General features: G+C 33.2%; 1 protein-coding gene across 2 annotated transcripts; it reads left to right on the top strand.

Moving 5' to 3' along the window:
- The first annotated feature begins 5,456 nt into the window (after positions 1-5,456).
- On the top strand, positions 5,457-19,276 carry LOC143224304 (non-structural maintenance of chromosomes element 4 homolog A-like). Of its 2 annotated transcripts, XM_076452700.1 has the most exons (6): positions 5,457-5,549; positions 5,991-6,082; positions 7,293-7,341; positions 9,640-9,725; positions 10,633-10,684; positions 18,953-19,276. In XM_076452700.1, the coding sequence occupies exons 1-6, from the start codon at positions 5,465-5,467 to the stop codon at positions 19,093-19,095; spliced, it is 507 nt and encodes a 168-aa protein (XP_076308815.1). In that variant the 5' UTR covers positions 5,457-5,464; the 3' UTR covers positions 19,096-19,276. The 2 variants fall into 2 exon arrangements, with proteins under 2 accessions (XP_076308815.1, XP_076308816.1); XM_076452701.1 differs by lacking the exon at positions 10,633-10,684.
- The last annotated feature ends 2,511 nt before the right edge of the window (positions 19,277-21,787 follow it).

Raw genomic sequence — 21,787 nt, 5'->3', positions numbered from 1 at the left:
GCTTTTGCCAGGTATCTAGCACTTCTGCTTGTTCCTCCACCTTCTTGGTCATCAAGGCTCAGGCAGAGTGTTTACCTCTTTCCTTTAGAACTGACTGTCTTTTTGACTATAATTGTCCCTTTACACTGGTGGAACTGAAAATGTCCCTTCATCAGTCTGGCAGTACATCTGTTGGACCTAATGATGTACACTATGACATGCTGCACAATTTATCTCCTGCTTCTCTTGATATTCTTCTAATTGTTTTCAACCAGATCTGGCAGGAGAATGTTTTCCTGATGCCTGGCACCAGGCTCTTATCTTACCTTTCTAAACCTGGGAAAGATCCCAAGAATCCTTCACACTACCGTTTAATTGCTTTGATGAGCTGTCTCTGTAAGACCTTAGAGAGGATGGTTAATACTCATCTTGTTTGGTTCCTCGAATCAAACAACCTCCTCTTGCCCACCCAGTGTGGGTTCCGATGACAGCACTCCACCACGGACCACCTAATTCGACTTGAAATACCAATCAGAGAAGTCTTTCTCAGATGCCAACATCTTGTTTCAATATTCTTTGACATTGAAAAGGCTTATAACACAACATGGAGGTATGGCATTTTGCAAGACCTCCATATATATGGGTTATGTAGTCATTTACCTATGTTTATGAAAAATTTTTTAATGGACAGGAAATTCCAAGTTCGTGTGGGTTCGACACTTTCCCGTTGTTTTGTAGAGGAACTTGGGGTCCGTCATGGCTGTGTTTTGAGTGTCACACTTTTCAGTATAAAGATAAATGCCATTACTGAACAACTCTTTCTCACTGTTGCAAACGGGCTCTATGTTGACGACTTTCACATCTCGTGTCAGTCGTCGAACATGAGATATATTGAGCAGCAACTACAAACTGCCCTCAATCATGTACTGAAATTGATTACAGTGAACGGCTTTAATTTTTCTCTCTCTAAAACCGTTTGCATGCACTTTTGCTGCCAACGGGGTATCTACCCTGATTCTTAACTCCGTATCGGTGAAGTTTCGCTGCCAGTGGTCCCTGAGACCAAGTTCTTGGGGCTTATCTGACCATAAGCTGACCTTTATACCACACTTAAAGCAGCTATGGGTCAAATGCACAAGAGCACTGAACATCCTCCATGTCCTCTCTACTGCCAATTGGGGAGTGGATCGATGTTCTATGTTAAAGATATATCGTGCTCTTATTCGTTCAAAACGCGACTATGGATCAATGGTCTATGGCTCTGCCAGACCCTCGGCCTTAAAGATGCTGGACCCCATTCATTATCAAGGACTTTGACTCTGTACTGGGGCTTTCCGCACCTCCCCAGTTCAGAGCTTCTATGTGGAATCTCTGAATCTTCTCTACACCTTCGCTGTTTACAACTGTCTTTACTGTATTATTCGAAACTTTGCTCCTTACTAAATCATCCCAGTTGGGGATGTGCTTTCCTTCCTCAGTGGCCCTTACTTTTTCAAAACAGACAATCTACCATTGCTCCTTTTGGCCTTCGCATTCAGGCGCAATTGGATGAATTCGGTCTGTCCTTGGAAAACATTGCAGAATCCACTGGTCAGCTCATCCCCCCATGGCTTATTGTAGCCCCCAAATGTGACCTTTCTTTAAGTTATCTGAAAAAGGCCGATACTCCCGATTGGAAGTACTGTCTTTTATTTACTCAACATCTTTCGAACAATCATTCCGTTCCAATTTATATGGATGGTTCCAAATCAGACAATTCTGTGGGCTCTGCCGTGGTTTGTTGCGGTTCGGTGGTTGTGCCCAGAATTCCCTCTACAGCTTCTGTGTTCATTGCTGAACTGTACGCCATATCTCTTGCCCTGGATCATATTAATGCTGAGCAGTACTCCGATTGCACTATTTATACTGACTCCCTTAGTTCTCTGTTGGCCTTGGAATCACTTTACATTGGCTCACACCCTGTTCTTGCTGATGTTCAAAACCAACTGGCCCATTTCTCATTAATATCTACTTCTATCCAGTTTTTCTGGATACCAGACGATGTTGGTGTTCACGGGAATGCGCTTGCAGACATGACAGCTAAATCTATCTGCTCTGGCACTATCACCACTATGCCTCTTCTGTACATGGACTATGGTCCTGTTTTGAAGGCTCAGCTCCGTGCCAGCTGGCAGTCCACTTGGAGTGAGCAACGTGACAACAAGCTTTTTCAAATAAAACCCTATATTGGGCTTTGGCCGTCTAGCTTCCGTAAGGTTTGGAAGGAGGAAATTGTTCTAACTAGACTACGCATTGGTCATAGGTTTTTAACTCATCGTTTTCTTATCTCTGGAACTAATGCACCAGTATGTAGTTTGTGTAACACTCAAATCACTGTAAGCCACATTTTACTTTCCTGCCATCGTTATGACTCTCAATGACGGCACTATTTTAAACATGTTCTGTCCCAGGGTTTGTCTGTAACATTGGACAGTGTTATTGGTGATGGTGACACTGTCCACCTTGATAAAGTTTTAGCTTTTAATGGCCATTAATTTTTTTAAGTGTTTGATATTTATTCATTACACCTTTTTAATTGTGGTTCCTTTTTCAGTCTCAATCTCTCTAGTTCAATTTGACAATGTAAAATGGCCAGAACATTAAATAACTCGACACCAGGACTGGAAAGGCCAACTTCAGGTGACTAACGCTGCTGTTTGAACTACCCATTAGTCATCCTGGCTAGTTGTTATTACACTTTTGCTACATGTCATTTAACACTTTTATTACTTTACCTTTTAGTACTGGCCATAATGACACATAACCCTGAACCACGACTGGAAAGACCAACTTCAGGTGATTGACCGTTGTTCTTGTACTTACCTTTTAGTCTTCTTGGCAGGTTATGTTCATTACCATTCTGCTACAGGAAGTCATTTACAACTTTGTAGACTGGATGTCAACATTGGTTTTATGCCATTTTATGTTTTGTTTATATCTTTGTTACCTTTTACGAATTTTACTACATTTACTTTACTTTTACCTTTTTACAGGACATTTGGCTAATTTTATTACGATTTTGCTATACGTCTTTAACACTTTTTTATTTTACCTTTTAATAATGGCTGTTATGACAACATAACCCGGAACCAGGACTGGAAAGACCAACTTCAGGTGACTGACGGTGGTTCATGTACTTGCCTGTTAGTCTTCCTGGCGGGTTATGATCATTACCATTTTGCTAGAGAAAGTCCTTTACAACTTCTCTTACTCTGCTTTCTCTCTTAACATTGTAGACTAGGTGTCAACATTGGTTTTATACTTTTTCTGTTTTTCAATGATGTTTTGTTTTATCTTCATTCCCTTTTATGTATTTTACTACATTTAATTTATTTTTACTTTTTTACTGGACGTTTGGCACAGATAGCCTAGCTTCTTTGTGCCATAAAACACCAAATCAATCAGTCAATCAACCATCCACATATATAACACTGTGGCACCATGCAGGATGTCCTATTGACAGTACTTTTTGCTCTGCTAACTTTATTAAGCAAATTTTATTCTGGGTATGAGAAGGATGTGGTTTTCATCAAATTATGTCCTACTAGGTTTATTACTTCCTGTAGGTGACATACTCCATGGGGAGTTCCCTTTCTGATGTTATAATTTACGAAAGCACCTTTAAAGTTTATTTATCTACATTAACCATCCCACTATCTTGTCCATCTGGGATTGTCCGAGTCCTGTGGAGAGGGCAGTATCGTTTCTGATTGTTTACTTTATCTTCATCATTTTCCCTTTCAAAGTATATTTTAAATGGATACTCATCTCTACACATCACCTCTCATCCTTCCTCTTCATTTCCAGTATGTTTATTTCATGTTATTAAGAATGATTGTTTTTTGTAACACTAGTACTCAAGGGATTTATTGTATGTCAAAGATATATCACTGTTCTACTGAACTTCTCAGTGGCTCAATGGTAAGTCGGTGGGCTTACAATAGTAAATAACCAGGTTTATCTTCCTATATTCAGCATGGTACAGAAAGCTCTTTGTATAGTTTTAGGGTGAATAGTAAACACTCCCATTTATGGTGGCAAGCTATAGTCTAACAATGATTACATTATAGGCTGATGAAATATACAAGTCAATACATGTGGGAGTAACCATTCAAGGCTTGTGGAATGAACAATAATCTATTAGGTGAGGTGCAAGGTATAAAGTTGTTTATTCTGTTAGTAGGTTACTATCTATATTAACTGCTTTTTAATATAAAATTAACTTTGTCTATTCTAGGTTTGGTTGTTTTGAAAGTGGTCCTTTGGAATGCAAGAAAAGAAGTCACAATGTTCATAGAGATGATAAAGATGCAGCATCCACCAACCTTGTTATGCCTCAACGCTGAGTAATTTAAGCTCGAACTATCTCAATGTCAGATTTTTCTCACATTTAATATTGCCACAACCAAAACCCAAACTCATTTTTTTCTTTGTTTTCTTGTTCCTGATACAGTTGTAAATTGTTAAATGTTTCAATTTTTGATTTTTCATGAAAATTAAAAATAGTTTTCAGTCATTGTGAGTCTTGAGATAATATATTCAGTGAAACCTTAAGACTTTTCATTGCAGTAAAGAGCATTGGTGTGATGATTATTAAACTGCAATTTGCTCTTGGTTATGAGGACTAAAATCTTTTGATAATCTAACCATGTATTGTACTGTACATGATTACTTATAAATGTGATGTACAATCTGAACATGTATTATATTGTATATGAGTGTTTATGAATGTAACTTACTATGTAAACATTCATTATACTCTGTAAACGTTTGTAAATGTGACATACAATCTGAATGTGCATAACATTGTGTATGGATAATTGAGGAAAATCAAGTTGTTTGTTTCACAGATGCATTATTTATTCAAAACCATGCTTTTGTCACTGATGTACTTGACAATTCCTATACTCTGGTTTGAATAAATGATGTCTTTGTGAAATGTACAGTTTTTTGGTTTTACTCAATTCTGTAGTTATAGAGTTTTACCAAGTACTGAAACCTTCAAGTATCAATTTATATGAAGGTTTGTAAATATGATGTACAATCTAAACATATGTTGAACATGAATGTTTCTAAATGCAAACATATATTATCACCAATACTTTGTGTATAACATAAAACATTTATTACTTGTATATTTTTTAACCATTATTGTAACCTCCATTGTTGGGGAGCTGAAATTTATGTAATATATCTTATAAAATGTTACTATAATAATTAGGTAATGAATGTCTTGTTGACATTTAAAATTAAAACTAATATCTGTTGGTTGTATAAGCTACACAAATTACATTTCTCAAGAGAATTAGTCTAATATATAACATATATTTTGTTTTTGTGTTCTATGTTAGTTAATTATACCAGTCTTAATCTAAATAATTGTTGGTCCCAAATGCATTTTGGGCTTTTCTAACTTACATTAATTTCTTGGAAACAGGTAACAGGTATGGGGTATTCTTATCAGGAAACTACAACAGAGGAAGTTGAGAGACTCTTTGCTCTTCTGCAAAGGCTCTATAACAGAAATGACAGTAAGGTGCTTTCTTTTGTATTCAACTGACATGATAAATAAATTCTTATTATTTTGTGCCTTAAATGGAATATTGTTAGGTCATAGAGTTTACAGTATTATATAGTCAGAATATTCATTAGTGACCTGAAACTAGATGAACCAAAATAGAAAGAGATTAATAACTTATAGATAAGATAAACCTACACAGTAGGTTATCTGTACTTTGCTTACCATGGGTATTGAACCCAAGTTTTAGCATTATAAGCCTTAAGACTTACTGCTTAGCCACTGGTGAAGATTAAAAAAGATGATAGAAATATGCCTGTGTAAATTTTATCTCTTTATATCTATTTGGTTTTAAGGGAAATAAAAATGTAAGTCTATTTTCACAAGTTTCTAGAACATTAATTAGAAACACATTCTCTCAACATTTCTAATATTGTTTATCTCTCTAATTTAGGACAGCCAGTCTGTTATTTTCAGTTTGTTGTTAATCCACAGTCATTTACTCAGACTGTCGAAAATATATTCCATGTTTCGTTTTTGATCAAGGTAAGAAATATGTCTAAGTTCTAAGAAATTAATATCCAAGTAACTTTGTTGTGTTACAGTCTAAAAGTAATGTGTGTGTGTGTGTGTGTGTGTGGTTTTTTAATGGTGTCTCAGCAATAAGCTAGAACTTGGAATTCAATCCATTTTGTGGACACAAAAATAGTTCATTGTCTGTTTTTGTTTTTGATAATACAGTTATCCGATGTGTATTTATCACACACTACACTAACAGCATATGAATTAGCAACAAAGTTTTGTTCTTGCTGGTATTCTGGGTTAAAAAGTGTTACTTTAAGAGTTTATTATATTTCTGATACATGGGTAAAAATGTATTGTAGCCTACATCACTCTTGAGTACAAGGCCACAAGATGGAGTAGAAATTCATCTTGGTTGTTACAATCAAGTTTATTTATGGTGAGTTGGCTAAAGAGAAAACATGAATTGTGGGAGTTTTTGCTTGAGGGTTAAGATCAACTGTTGCTTTATCCTTTTTCCATTGTTCTGTGTCCACCACTGGGACAGCTGTAAGTCTATGAATTTAGAATGCTGAAATCAGAAGTTTGATTCCTCCTCAGTGGACACAACAGATAGCCTGAAGTGGCTTTGGTATAAGAACACCCCCCTCCATTGTTCTGTCTTCCAACTGCTTGTTATAGATTCATACTTTTATTTTATTCCAGCTTAAAGGGAAGTTTCTGCAGCCTCATCAATTCTGTTCCTGTTTTCATTTATTTAACTTTCTTGTTTTTTTATATGCCAGAATGAGCTTGTTTTGGTAGAAGTTAATGATTCGTCTCCTTCATTTAACCAGTCAAGTTCTCTAACCATTCATTGCTGTGATTATCAAATATCTCTGTATTCTATAAACAAAATAGTCTAGGGAAACCACATGTAAGTGAATGTGATTGCTAGTTCAGTGTAAAATGATATATATATTCATTTTCTGAGATAGTTGACAATATTACACTGTGTCAGTATGTGTTATTATATGCTGTGTGCATATGCAAAAGAATTATTAGCTATCTCTGAAATTGACTAACAAATAAACAATTTTATTACTGAATGAACTCTTAATTTCATTTAGAAGGTGCAGGAATAATTATTTTTTGATTTCACAAGAAACAATACTTTGGTTTGATTTACTATTATGCTTGTACTAGTTGCAGGTTTGTATTTGGTGAATTTGTGTCTGTTAATTGTTTTTGTCAGGATGGAGTTGCAGAATTATCATTAAATGAAGATCAACTTCCAGTTATTGGTGAGTTGTTTTAACAGAATGTTATGACATAAAATGAGTAGTAACATGAAGTTAGGTTTTTATAATAATGTTTGAAATATAAAGTATTGTATTTTAAAGAATGTGTGTATGTTGTTAATGTTATGGTGCTGTTTAAACTCTGTATATTGGTAGTGTTGTGGTTGTGTTTAAACCCTCTGTATGTTGATAATGTTGTGGTGTTGATTTTAACAAGCCCAGCGTGAGCTAGTGCAGTATTTTTGTTGGAAAAAACCATACCCAATTCGGTTTCTTTTAATTTGAACTAAAATGTTTTGGACATTTTTATTGGCTAAAAAGAAGCCATCTCTCCTTCTCCTTTTAAAGTTGGAACCATGAAAAGTGATTTGAAATGGTAAGGTGGCTGAAATCCATCAGCATGTCACAAGGTTAATGGTCAAGGACAACAAGTGTGGAGGTCTCCAAATGACATGGAGGTATACAAGAACTGTTTATAACTACCTTGGTATATATTTTGCAGCAAGCTGCGTACAGTATTATATCTATAGTTGACTTTTTTTCAGTGTTCCTTTCTGTTCATCCTGCTGCTGACAATCTTGATGCTTTGATTTTCCCTACCATGTAACTGGTGAAATCATTCGTGTATCATTTGAAAGCTAAACATAAAAAGATGATAGCAGAAGCATAAAAGGCTGACAGTTACTCAATTAATAATGTTGAGAATGTAGCTTTATTGATGTATACTGAATTTATTTCCAGTGGGGTAAACCTTAGTGCTAGCTAGTATGGAAGCTTGAAGATGCTGTATTTCGCTTTAAAATTTATAAATTAACAAACAACACCTTGTCTTGAAGTTATTTCAAGGATATGTTCAAAACCACCTTCTTTGAGAGTTTTCAGATTGAACTTAGTTATAATATTGAACAAATTGTGGTGTAAAGACACCCCTTGGCATCTGGCAGATATGTTAAAGCACCTGAGTGGTGTTGATAGTCTCATGGTGTTGGTTTTAAAACACATGATTAGAAACAAACAGTCCAAATACTTCCAATCTCAAATAGAGACAGAAAACTGTCTTCACTGGTGATTCAATTGTTCACATTGAAGGACTGGAAATATTTAAGATTGCTTGGTGAATAATTTGTGCCTTTTTGAGTACTGTGAATAGGGTAACCACATAAGGCTTTGGACCCCACAGAATGAGGTACTGTTGACAATGAATTACTGGAAATTTTGTAGGGTAATCTGATTAATCTTGCCCAATTTGATCAGTGGATACTGTTGGTGCTGTAATGTTATGGAAATGTTCTTGTGTCATTTGAAGAGTTTAAGTTGTTTAAAATGGTTTATAACATCCATTTGATTTATCCTATTGATCATCTTTTATTGGAATGAAGAATAGTGGTAGAATTAGTGCATTATAAGAAGACAAGAATAGATCATGTTTTTATTTGAAGGAAGGAAAGTGGTAGAATTAGTGCAGTGTAAGGAGACAAGAGTAGATCATATTTATTGGAAGGAAGGAAAGTGGTAGAATTAGTGCAGTGTAAGGAGACAAGAGTAGATCATATTTATTGGAAGGAAGGAAAGTGGTAGAATTAGTGCAGTGTAAGGAGATAAGTAATTTTGTTTTGTTGTTGAAAGGAAATTTTCTTCCCAAATAGAAAATTCTGTGATCTATATTTCCAGGATTACAATGAGAAAATTGTAATAGTTTCTCACTTAATCTGAGGATGAAGAATAATGTGTTTTTTAGTTTTATTAGAACTGTCTTGTGAATATTTGTAGGAAGAAACCCACAGAATAGTATCAGTTGTATGTTTGCTTGTTACTGGTTTTGTGCTATGTGGTTTATATGATACATTTTCATTTACAACAGTTTGTGATTAAAAATGAAATTTAATCCTTAATTTCTGTACCTGGTGAGTCTTGTATTTAACAAAAAATAATTTCAAAATGTCTTTTTAAAAAACATTCAACAAGCTGATAATAGGAACATTAGTCTCAAGGGAGAATAATTAATTTAGATTGATGTAATCCATTAATAAACTTGATGGTTGATCAATTAAGACATGACATCAATTATAAATAACTTGGTATTTTTTATAGGTTAACTGTTTGTCTCACTTTCACCTTTTATCCATTTTTGATTAATCAACTTTATTTCTTTAATGATCAGATAAACTCCTAACTAATTTTTGAGTAGACAGACCAACGCTGTTTCTTGTGTAGACAGTATTATTGAGGAATGTTCACTTTTATAATCTGCTACACTTGTTTATTTTCCGTGTTAATTATGATTTTTTTTGTATTTTCTAGCACCAGTGAAAGAGAGAAGTGATGAAAACCCAGTTTTTGAAAAATCAAATCAATTTGTTATGTCAATTACAATGGAAAATTGGAGGGTAACTACTTTTTAAATCCTTCAGTATTGATGCTTTTAGGAATTTTATTTTGAATTAATATAGATTTTTAAATAATGATTTTGTTTCTAATTGCAATCTAAGATGTAAAATATTTGTCCTAACTTTTCACAGTTTCAAAACAATTTCATCCATACACTAAGCACACATGACTTACAAAAGTATGATATAAAACACACTTAACACAAATAACATAAAAAAGTGTTTCATCCATTTCTGGTCTCTTAATCATATTTAAGGTTGACTGCATATGAAATTACAGGTTAAGACTAAAAAATAATTAATAAAGTTCTGTTTCAGTAACTTTGTTCTGGAACTGACATTTTGCTATTCTATAATGTATATTTAGTATACTGCACAAAGCAGTAATGATAAAACATTCAAACTTTTTCTGTACAGCTCCAAGAAAACTTGTATGTTAGTAGTGTGTAATTATAGGTTGTTTTCAGAATGTTTTTGCAATTATAAAACATAGTTTCATATATAGAATATCATCCCTTGATAACATCATGTAAAAGGTTTTGTTTCTCATATTATTATCCTTCCCTCTTTCTGACTTTATATTTGTATAGCCTCTGTTACTATCCTTCATGATATTGTAACATGTAACTAACATTTCAAGTAGATACAGAAAAGATTAAATACAGTTAAACAATGCAGATTATGGACTATTAACATAATTTTACTGTAAATACAGTTGTTTAAGAATTAGTTTATGGTTTCATCTAAGAAAGGTAAAGTTGTATATTCTGCAAACAAAAAACGAAGGAAAGTTTAAATGACTTATGAACAAATGACAGATCTGGGAATTTTTATTTGTCTCTAGAGGCATTATTGTTTGTGTGTTATATATAAATACATATTGTGTTTGTTTGTCTAAAATATACAGAAGTTTTCTCCTATCATGAAAGGTTGGAAGTTTATACAAGCAAGTACAATAGGTAAAGATCCTTATTTACTGAATACTGTGTTTAGTTTATGGAATTCAAACAAAATAGATAACTTATTATATGCTGAAAAGAAAACTACAGTTTTTAGATATGAATTGACGTAGATCAAGAATGTAATTAGTAAAAGTACTGTTACTAGCTTGACTTCATGAGACTGTGACAGGTTATAGGTCACCAGTAGATTTTTATAAGCTTTAGACATGGCTACACAGTAAAAATACAGTTCTCAGTAATACACTACATGTCTACAAGAAGTAGTACAACCCACCCACCCACTTGAACACAGTTCTCAGTAATATTACTGTGCTCCAATAAGAACTACTATATACACATTAATCACTTACATACACACAGTACTTAATAATACAGTTGACTCCCTCTAGAAGTACTACATACACATTAATCACTTGCATACACACAGTACATAATAATAGAGTTGACTCCCACTAGAAATACTATATACGTGTACATATTAATCACTTACACAGTCTTTAATAATACGGTTGACTCCCTCTAGAAGTACTACATACACATTAATCACTTGCATACACACAGTACATAATAATACAGTTGACTCCCTCTAGAAGTACTACATACACATTAATCACTTGCATACACACAGTACATAATAATAGAGTTGACTCCCACTAGAAATACTATATACGTGTACATATTAATCACTTACACAGTCTTTAATAATACGGTTGACTCCCTCTAGAAGTACTACATACACATTAATCACTTACATACACACAGTACTTAATAATACAGTTGACTCCCTCTAGAAGTACTACATACACATTAATCACTTGCATACACACAGTACATAATAATAGAGTTGACTCCCACTAGAAATACTATATACGTGTACATATTAATCACTTACACAGTCTTTAATAATACGGTTGACTCCCACTAGAAGTACTACATACACATTAATCACTTGCATACACACAGTACATAATAATAGAGTTGACTCCCACTAGAAATACTATATATGCGTGTACATATTAATCACTTACACAGTCTTTAATAATACGGTTGACTCCTCTAGAAGTACTACATACACATTAATCACTTACATACACACAGTACTTAATAATACAGTTGACTCCCTCTAGAAGTACTACATACACATTAATCACTTGCATACACACAGTACATAATAATAGAGTTGACTCCCACTAGAAATACTATATACGTGTACATATTAATCACTTACACAGTCTTTAATAATAATGGGTTGACTCCCACTAGAAGTACTACATTCACATTAATCACTTGCATACACACAGTACATAATAATAGAGTTGACTCCCACTAGAAATACTATATACGTGTACATATTAATCACTTACACAGTCTTTAATAATACGGTTGACTCCCACTAGAAGTACTACATACACATTAATCACTTGCATACACACAGTACATAATAATAGAGTTGACTCCCACTAGAAATACTATATACGTGTACATATTAATCACTTACACAGTCTTTAATAATACGGTTGACTCCCACTAGAAGTACTACATACATTAATCACTTGCATACACACAGTACATAATAATAGAGTTGACTCCCACTAGAAATACTATATACGTGTACATATTAATCACTTACACAGTCTTTAATAATACGGTTGACTCCCTCTAGAAGTACTACATACACATTAATCACTTACATACACACAGTACTTAATAATACAGTTGACTCCCTCTAGAAGTACTACATACACATTAATCACTTGCATACACACAGTAGTTAATAATACAGTTGACTCCCACTAGAAGTACTACATACACATTAATCACTTGCATACACACAGTACTTAATAATACAGTTGACTCCCAATAGAAATACTGTATACACATTAATCACTTGCATACACACAGTACTTAATAATACAGTTGACTCCTGCTAGAAGTACTATATACACATTAATCACTTGCATACACACAGTACTTAATAATACAGTTGACTCCCACTAGAAATACTATATACACATTAATCACTTGCATACACACAGTACATAATAATAGAGTTGACTCCCACTAGAAATACTATATACGTGTACATATTAATCACTTACACAGTCTTTAATAATCTGGTTGACTCCCACTAGAAGTACTACATACACATTAATCACTTGCATACACACAGTACATAATAATAGAGTTGACTCCCACTAGAAATACTATATACGTGTACATATTAATCACTTACACAGTCTTTAATAATACGGTTGACTCCCACTAGAAATACTATATACGTGTACATATTAATCACTTACACAGTCTTTAATAATACGGTTGACTCCCAATAGAAGTACTACATTCACATTAATCACTTGCATACACACAGTGGTTAATAATACAGTTGACTCCCACTAGAAGTACTACATTCACATTAATCACTTACACAGTCTTTAATAATACGGTTGACTCCCAATAGAAGTACTACATTCACATTAATCACTTGCATACACACAGTACTTAATAATACAGTTGACTCCCACTAGAAATACTATATACACATTAATCACTTGCATACACACAGTGGTTAATAATACAGTTGACTCCCACTAGAAATACTATATACACATTAATCACTTGCATACACACAGTACTTAATAATACAGTTGACTCCCACTAGAAATACTATATACACATTAATCACTTGCATACACACAGTACTTAATAATACAGTTGACTCCTGCTAGAAGTACTATATACACATTAATCACTTGCATACACACAGTAGTTAATAATACAGTTGACTCCCACTAGAAATACTATATACACATTAATCACTTGCATACACACAGTACTTAATAATACAGTTGACTCCCACTAGAAATACTGTATACACATTAATCACTTGCATACACACAGTACTTAATAATACAGTTGACTCCTGCTAGAAGTACTATATACACATTAATCACTTGCATACACACAGTACTTAATAATACAGTTGACTCCCACTAGAAGTACTATATACACATTTATCACTTACATACACACAGTACTTAATAATACAGTTGACTCCCACTAGAAGTACTATATACACATTTATCACTTACATACACACAGTACTTAATAATAGAGTTGACTCCCACTAGAAATACTATATACGTGTACATATTAATCACTTACACAGTCTTTAATAATAAGGTTGACTCCCTCTAGAAGTACTACATACACATTAATCACTTACATACACACAGTGCTTAATAATACAGTTGACTCCCTCTAGAGTACTACATACACATTAATCACTTGCATACACACAGTAGTTAATAATACAGTTGACTCCCACTAGAAGTACTACATACACATTAATCACTTGCATACACACAGTACTTAATAATACAGTTGACTCCCAATAGAAATACTGTATACACATTAATCACTTGCATACACACAGTACTTAATAATACAGTTGACTCCTGCTAGAAGTACTATATACACATTAATCACTTGCATACACACAGTACTTAATAATACAGTTGACTCCCACTAGAAATACTATATACACATTAATCACTTGCATACACACAGTACATAATAATAGAGTTGACTCCCACTAGAAATACTATATACGTGTACATATTAATCACTTACACAGTCTTTAATAATACGGTTGACTCCCACTAGAAGTACTACATACACATTAATCACTTGCATACACACAGTACATAATAATAGAGTTGACTCCCACTAGAAATACTATATACGTGTACATATTAATCACTTACACAGTCTTTAATAATACGGTTGACTCCCACTAGAAATACTATATACGTGTACATATTAATCACTTACACAGTCTTTAATAATACGGTTGACTCCCAATAGAAGTACTACATTCACATTAATCACTTGCATACACACAGTGGTTAATAATACAGTTGACTCCCACTAGAAGTACTACATTCACATTAATCACTTACACAGTCTTTAATAATACAGTTGACTCCCACTAGAAATACTATATACACATTAATCACTTGCATACACACAGTGGTTAATAATACAGTTGACTCCCACTAGAAATACTATATACACATTAATCACTTGCATACACACAGTAGTTAATAATACAGTTGACTCCCACTAGAAATACTATATACACATTAATCACTTGCATACACACAGTAATTAATAATACAGTTAACTCCCACTAGAAATACTATATACACATTAATCACTTGCATACACACAGTACTTAATAATACAGTTGACTCCCACTAGAAATACTATATACACATTAATCACTTGCATACACACAGTGGTTAATAATACAGTTGACTCCCACTAGAAATACTATATACACATTAATCACTTGCATACACACAGTAGTTAATAATACAGTTGACTCCCACTAGAAGTACTACATACACATTAATAACTTGCATACACACAGTACTTAATAATACAGTTGACTCCCACTAGAAATACTGTATACACATTAATCACTTGCATACACAGTGGTTAATAATACAGTTGACTCCCACTAGAAATACTATATACACATTAATCACTTGCATACACACAGTACTTAATAATACAGTTGACTCCCACTAGAAATACTATATACACATTAATCACTTGCATACACACAGTACTTAATAATACAGTTGACTCCTGCTAGAAGTACTATATACACATTAATCACTTGCATACACACAGTAGTTAATAATACAGTTGACTCCCACTAGAAATACTATATACACATTAATCACTTGCATACACACAGTACTTAATAATACAGTTGACTCCCACTAGAAATACTGTATACACATTAATCACTTGCATACACACAGTACTTAATAATACAGTTGACTCCTGCTAGAAGTACTATATACACATTAATCACTTGCATACACACAGTACTTAATAATACAGTTGACTCCCACTAGAAGTACTATATACACATTTATCACTTACATACACACAGTACTTAATAATACAGTTGACTCCCACTAGAAGTACTATATACACATTTATCACTTACATACACACAGTACTTAATAATAGAGTTGACTCCCACTAGAAATACTATATACGTGTACATATTAATCACTTACACAGTCTTTAATAATAAGGTTGACTCCCTCTAGAAGTACTACATACACATTAATCACTTACATACACACAGTACTTAATAATACAGTTGACTCCCTCTAGAAGTACTACATACACATTAATCACTTGCATACACACAGTAGTTAATAATACAGTTGACTCCCACTAGAAGTACTACATACACATTAATCACTTGCATACACACAGTACTTAATAATACAGTTGACTCCCAATAGAAATACTGTATACACATTAATCACTTGCATACACACAGTACTTAATAATACAGTTGACTCCTGCTAGAAGTACTATATACACATTAATCACTTGCATACACACAGTACTTAATAATACAGTTGACTCCCACTAGAAATACTATATACACATTAATCACTTGCATACACACAGTACATAATAATAGAGTTGACTCCCACTAGAAATACTATATACGTGTACATATTAATCACTTACACAGTCTTTAATAATACGGTTGACTCCCACTAGAAGTACTACATACACATTAATCACTTGCATACACACAGTACATAATAATAGAGTTGACTCCCACTAGAAATACTATATACGTGTACATATTAATCACTTACACAGTCTTTAATAATAACGGTTGACTCCCACTAGAAATACTATATAACGTGTACATATTAATCACTTACACAGTCTTTAATAATACGGTTGACTCCCAATAGAAGTACTACATTCACATTAATCACTTGCATACACACAGTGGTTAATAATACAGTTGACTCCCACTAGAAGTACTACATTCACATTAATCACTTACACAGTCTTTAATAATACAGTTGACTCCCACTAGAAATACTATATACACATTAATCACTTGCATACACACAGTGGTTAATAATACAGTTGACTCCCACTAGAAATACTATATACACATTAATCACTTGCATACACACAGTAGTTAATAATACAGTTGACTCCCACTAGAAATACTATATACACATTAATCACTTGCATACACACAGTACTTAATAATACAGTTAACTCCCACTAGAAATACTATATACACATTAATCACTTGCATACACACAGTACTTAATAATACAGTTGACTCCCACTAGAAATACTATATACACATTAATCACTTGCATACACACAGTGGTTAATAATACAGTTGACTCCCACTAGAAATACTATATACACATTAATCACTTGCATACACACAGTAGTTAATAATACAGTTGACTCCCACTAGAAGTACTACATACACATTAATCACTTGCATACACACAGTACTTAATAATACAGTTGACTCCCACTAGAAATACTATATACACATTAATCACTTGCATACACAGTGCTTAATAATACAGTTGACTCCTGCTAGAAGTACTATATACACATTAATCACTTGCATACACACAGTAGTTAATAATACAGTTGACTCCCACTAGAAATACTATATACACATTAATCACTTGCATACACACAGTGCCTTAATAATACAGTTGACTCCCACTAGAAATACTGTATACACATTAATCACTTGCATACACACAGTACTTAATAATACAGTTGACTCCTGCTAGAAGTACTATATACACATTAATCCTTGCATACACACAGTACTTAATAATACAGTTGACTCCCACTAGAAGTACTATATACACATTTATCACTTACATACACACAGTACTTAATAATACAGTTGACTCCCACTAGAAGTACTATATACACATTTATCACTTACATACACACAGTACTTAATAATACAGTTGACTCCCACTAGAAGTACCACATACACATTAATCACTCACACACAGTCTTTAATAATACAGTTGACTCCCACTAGAAGTACTATACATGCATTAATCACTTACACACAGTCTTTAATAATACAGTTGACACCCACTAGAAGTACTATACATGCATTAATCACTTACACACAGTCTTTAATAATATAGTTGACTCCCACTAGAAGTACTACATACACATTAATCACTTACACACAGTCTTTAATAATACAGTTGACTCCCACTAGAAGTACTACATACACATTAATCACTTACACACAGTCTTTAATAATACAGTTGACTCCCACTAGAAGTACTACATACACATTAATCACTTACACACAGTCTTTAATAATACAGTTGACTCCCACTAGAAGTACTACATACACATTAATCACTTACACACAGTCTTTAATAATACGGTTGACTCCCACTAGAAGTACTACATACACATTAATCACTTGCATACACACAGTACATAATAATAGAGTTGACTCCCACTAGAAATACTATATACGTGTACATATTAATCACTTACACAGTCTTTAATAATACGGTTGACTCCCTCTAGAAGTACTACATACACATTAATCACTTACATACACACAGTACTTAATAATACAGTTGACTCCCTCTAGAAGTACTACATACACATTAATCACTTGCATACACACAGTACATAATAATAGATTGACTCCCACTAGAAATACTATATACGTGTACATATTAATCACTTACACAGTCTTTAATAATACGGTTGACTCCCACTAGAAGTACTACATACACATTAATCACTTACACACAGTCTTTAATAATACGGTTGACTCCCACTAGAAGTACTACATACACATTAATCACTTGCATACACACAGTACATAATAATAGAGTTGACTCCCACTAGAAATACTATATACGTGTACATATTAATCACTTACACAGTCTTTAATAATACGGTTGACTCCCACTAGAAGTACTACATACACATTAATCACTTACACACAGTCTTTAATAATACAGTTGACTCCCACTAGAAGTGCTATATACACATTAATCTCTTACACACAGTCTTTAATAATACAGTTGACTCCCACTAGAAGTACGATACATGCATTAATCACTTACACACAGTCTTTAATAATACAGTTGACTCCCACTAGAAGTACTACATACACATTAATCACTTACACACAGCCTTTAATAATACAGTTGACTCCCACTAGAAGTACTACATACACATTAATCACTTACACACAGTCCTTGATAAATTATATTAAAACGAACTTTAGAAATAATTTTCATTGTTGTGTTTTTTGTTAGTTTTTTTAAAGAAAAGGAAAATATACTCTTTCTTTTGAAATATTTTCCTAAAGTTAGTTTGTAATATTTCCTCTAGGAAATTATCAAGGTCTTCAATATTACCAGGACAATAATTCCACCAAGGAAGAATTATTTCACAAAAGGGGAAAAATAGAATTTTTACAAAGTGCAACATTTGATCTATCAAATTTTGTTAATGGTTTAAATACTGAAGAATAAAGTTTGACATTTCTGAAGAAACAATATGAATTAGGTACTTTAATACACAGAATAGCATATCAATGTTGTATACAATTTCATTAACTACTGTTTATCCGCTATATAAAATTATGATGGAGTGATTGTTTTCTTATATTTTGTTTGTTTGAAGAACATCAAATAAATGCGATATTCACTTCTTATTTTCTGAAGGCACAAGGTTTTATCAACTTACTCAGTTTACCTAGAGACGCTCTTTTTTCGTGGTGTTGGTATAACAGTTTAGTGTTTTAATTGTAAAAGACTGTGTCTATTTTCACACGTATAATTTTCTTTTCAGTGTTAATAGACTATGAGCTGTAAGTTCTTTCTCTAACATTTCTTCTGATGTATCCACTAAATGAAATATAACAGGAGATTTTACCTTATGACCTGTTATTGGTTTTCAGTGCAAGAGAAGATGTTTTTAAGTTCAAATTCTGTTTACAAATAAAGAACATTAAGTAACGACAATGGTAGTACTTTCATATGAAACTCCAAAAGAATATTTAGGAAAAATCACAATTTGTATGCAGTAAGGTAATTTTTCACACATCACATCATTTCTCTTACTAGTGGGATGCTTCACTCACAGATTGAGGGTTGGAGATTCACATTCCCCATCATACAAAATATGTTTGTTCCTTTAGTCATGGGGGGTGTTTAGGTGTAATGGTCTGTCACACTATTCGTTGGTAAAAGAGTAACCTAAGATTTGGTGATGGGTGGTGATAACTAGCTGCCTTTCTTCTAGTTTTATGCTGCTAAATAAAGGGACAGCTAGTACAGATATACCATGTGTATCTTTGTACAAAATTCAAAACAAATAAACAAACGAATTCTTTCCAGTAACTTCTTGAGAGAACTTCACTGTGCTGTGTATCATTATAGAGTATCTTAAATATTAAAATATTGTAATGTTTAAAGTTGGTATTAACTGCATTTTGATACATAAAAATGTGACTTCTACAGATTTGCAAAATTTCTATATTGACCTTGTATACATATCACTAAAATATTTTAAGAAACGTAAAACCATGGATAAAAAAACATTTGTTTTCGTCAAAAATGTTATCTTCTGTAGCTTGTTTCAACAGCATAAATTTCATCAAGATTAGAAACCAAAAGTATACAAGTTACATCAAGATGCACAGCAACATAATTTCTTGAAAATTTAACCAAAATGGATATTTATGATTTCTCAGTATCACGGCATAAAAACTCAACAAATTGGTTAAAATTCATTATGACAAAAAAAACCACTTGAAGTGAAAATGTATTCTCAAGATGGCTGGTATGGGTATTATAACTTTAATTAAAATAAAGTACAGAACAATGTTTGTACCTTCTTAGATCATCTTCTGGATGACTTTAGAAGATCAAAATGTGTTGCTCATAGTTTGAGGTGCAGTACTTTGATTTTTCAGCTTAGATTATTGGTGGGCTTCCTTTTCTTAGCATTCAGTCATATTTCACTGAACTGTTCAGTGTTTGGCTTTTTTGCCACGGCCTTTTCTTAGGTGGTTATAAATTCCAGAGTCACTGAAAGGGCTGTTATGCAATGCTTGCTGATTCTGGTATCCAGGGTTTGAGCCATTGACCCAATACAAACATGCCTGCAGCAAGGACACAAATATTTGTATACCAGCGATGTTTTGAAGGAGGTACTTTTTCTTTGAATAGAAAACATTGTGTATCCATTTGTTTGGTTTGTTAGGTTGACTTGGGGATAACTTGATTATAGAATGCTTTTAAGATTAGTTTTTAGATTGATGCTGTGGAACCAGTGAAAGGTATCATCGAGGTGATAGAACATTTAGGAATGTTGAAGTCAGGAATTTTGGGGTTGTAAACCTTATTGATATATTAAAAAATAATTTTGTTAATGAGTGCTACATGGAAGGCATTTTCAATCAAGTATTTTTTATTATTGGTAAGTTGGCCATGAAAATAACCTTAGGAGCTGATAGGTTTATATGTTTTGTGAAATAAAATACTTATTAAATTAGTTTTGTAAGTCAGATATGAATGTGCTGAAATTGAAAGTACGGGCCAGGTGTCAGCTTGTGGTAATACTTAGTTTTGAGTCTATTGTTCTGGTTGATGACCTGTGGATCTAAAAAAGGCAGTTTATATTCTTTTTTGCTTTTAATACATGAACTCGATGGTTCTGTGCTTTGAATTTAAGTAGTCTTGAAGCTTTATCACATGATTTTGTTTTTTGGATACAAAAAAAGGTATCTCCAACATATCTCTTATAAACTAAGGTATAATTTTGGATGGACATGCTAAACCAATTGGTTTATTCAACTTCCTCTGATAAACAAGGACACAGTTACATATCTGGATGTTTGTGGATTCTTACCTATTAAGATACCAATTTTTAATTTTTTTTACCATGTCACTGGTTTCCTCTTGTTGTAGGTCTCTTTTTAGATGATTCAGGTGCCCTAAATTTATCCCTGTTTCTTTTTTTTTTTTCATTGCCATTAACTACAAAAGACTACTTTGTTGAGCTTCTAACTTTTCAATCTGAATACATTTTAACGGTCTGAGTAGATAAATATTTTTTGGCCCCTCAGTGTGGATTTCTGTATGTGGTGAGGGGACCTCCCAGGGAAGGTTCTGTTCTTTTAGTTTACCTCCTCTGGGATCTAAACATCCGCCCACGTGG

The sequence above is a fragment of the Tachypleus tridentatus genome, chromosome 8, assembly GCF_004210375.1.
Source record: "Tachypleus tridentatus isolate NWPU-2018 chromosome 8, ASM421037v1, whole genome shotgun sequence".
NCBI lineage: Eukaryota > Metazoa > Arthropoda > Merostomata > Xiphosura > Limulidae > Tachypleus > Tachypleus tridentatus.
The sequence above is the reverse complement of the archived record's forward strand: the minus strand, read 5'-3'. Positions and strand labels throughout refer to the sequence as shown.

Bases quoted from the DNA above. Each gene is read 5' to 3' on its own strand.
- LOC143224304 (XM_076452700.1), top strand. From the start codon at position 5,465: ATGGGGTATTCTTATCAGGAAACTACAACAGAGGAAGTTGAGAGACTC. The intron at 7,342-9,639 runs GTGAGTTGTTTT...TGTATTTTCTAG, and splicing joins AGATCAACTTCCAGTTATTG to CACCAGTGAAAGAGAGAAGT. The intron at 10,685-18,952 runs GTAAAGATCCTT...TATTTCCTCTAG, and splicing joins TATACAAGCAAGTACAATAG to GAAATTATCAAGGTCTTCAA.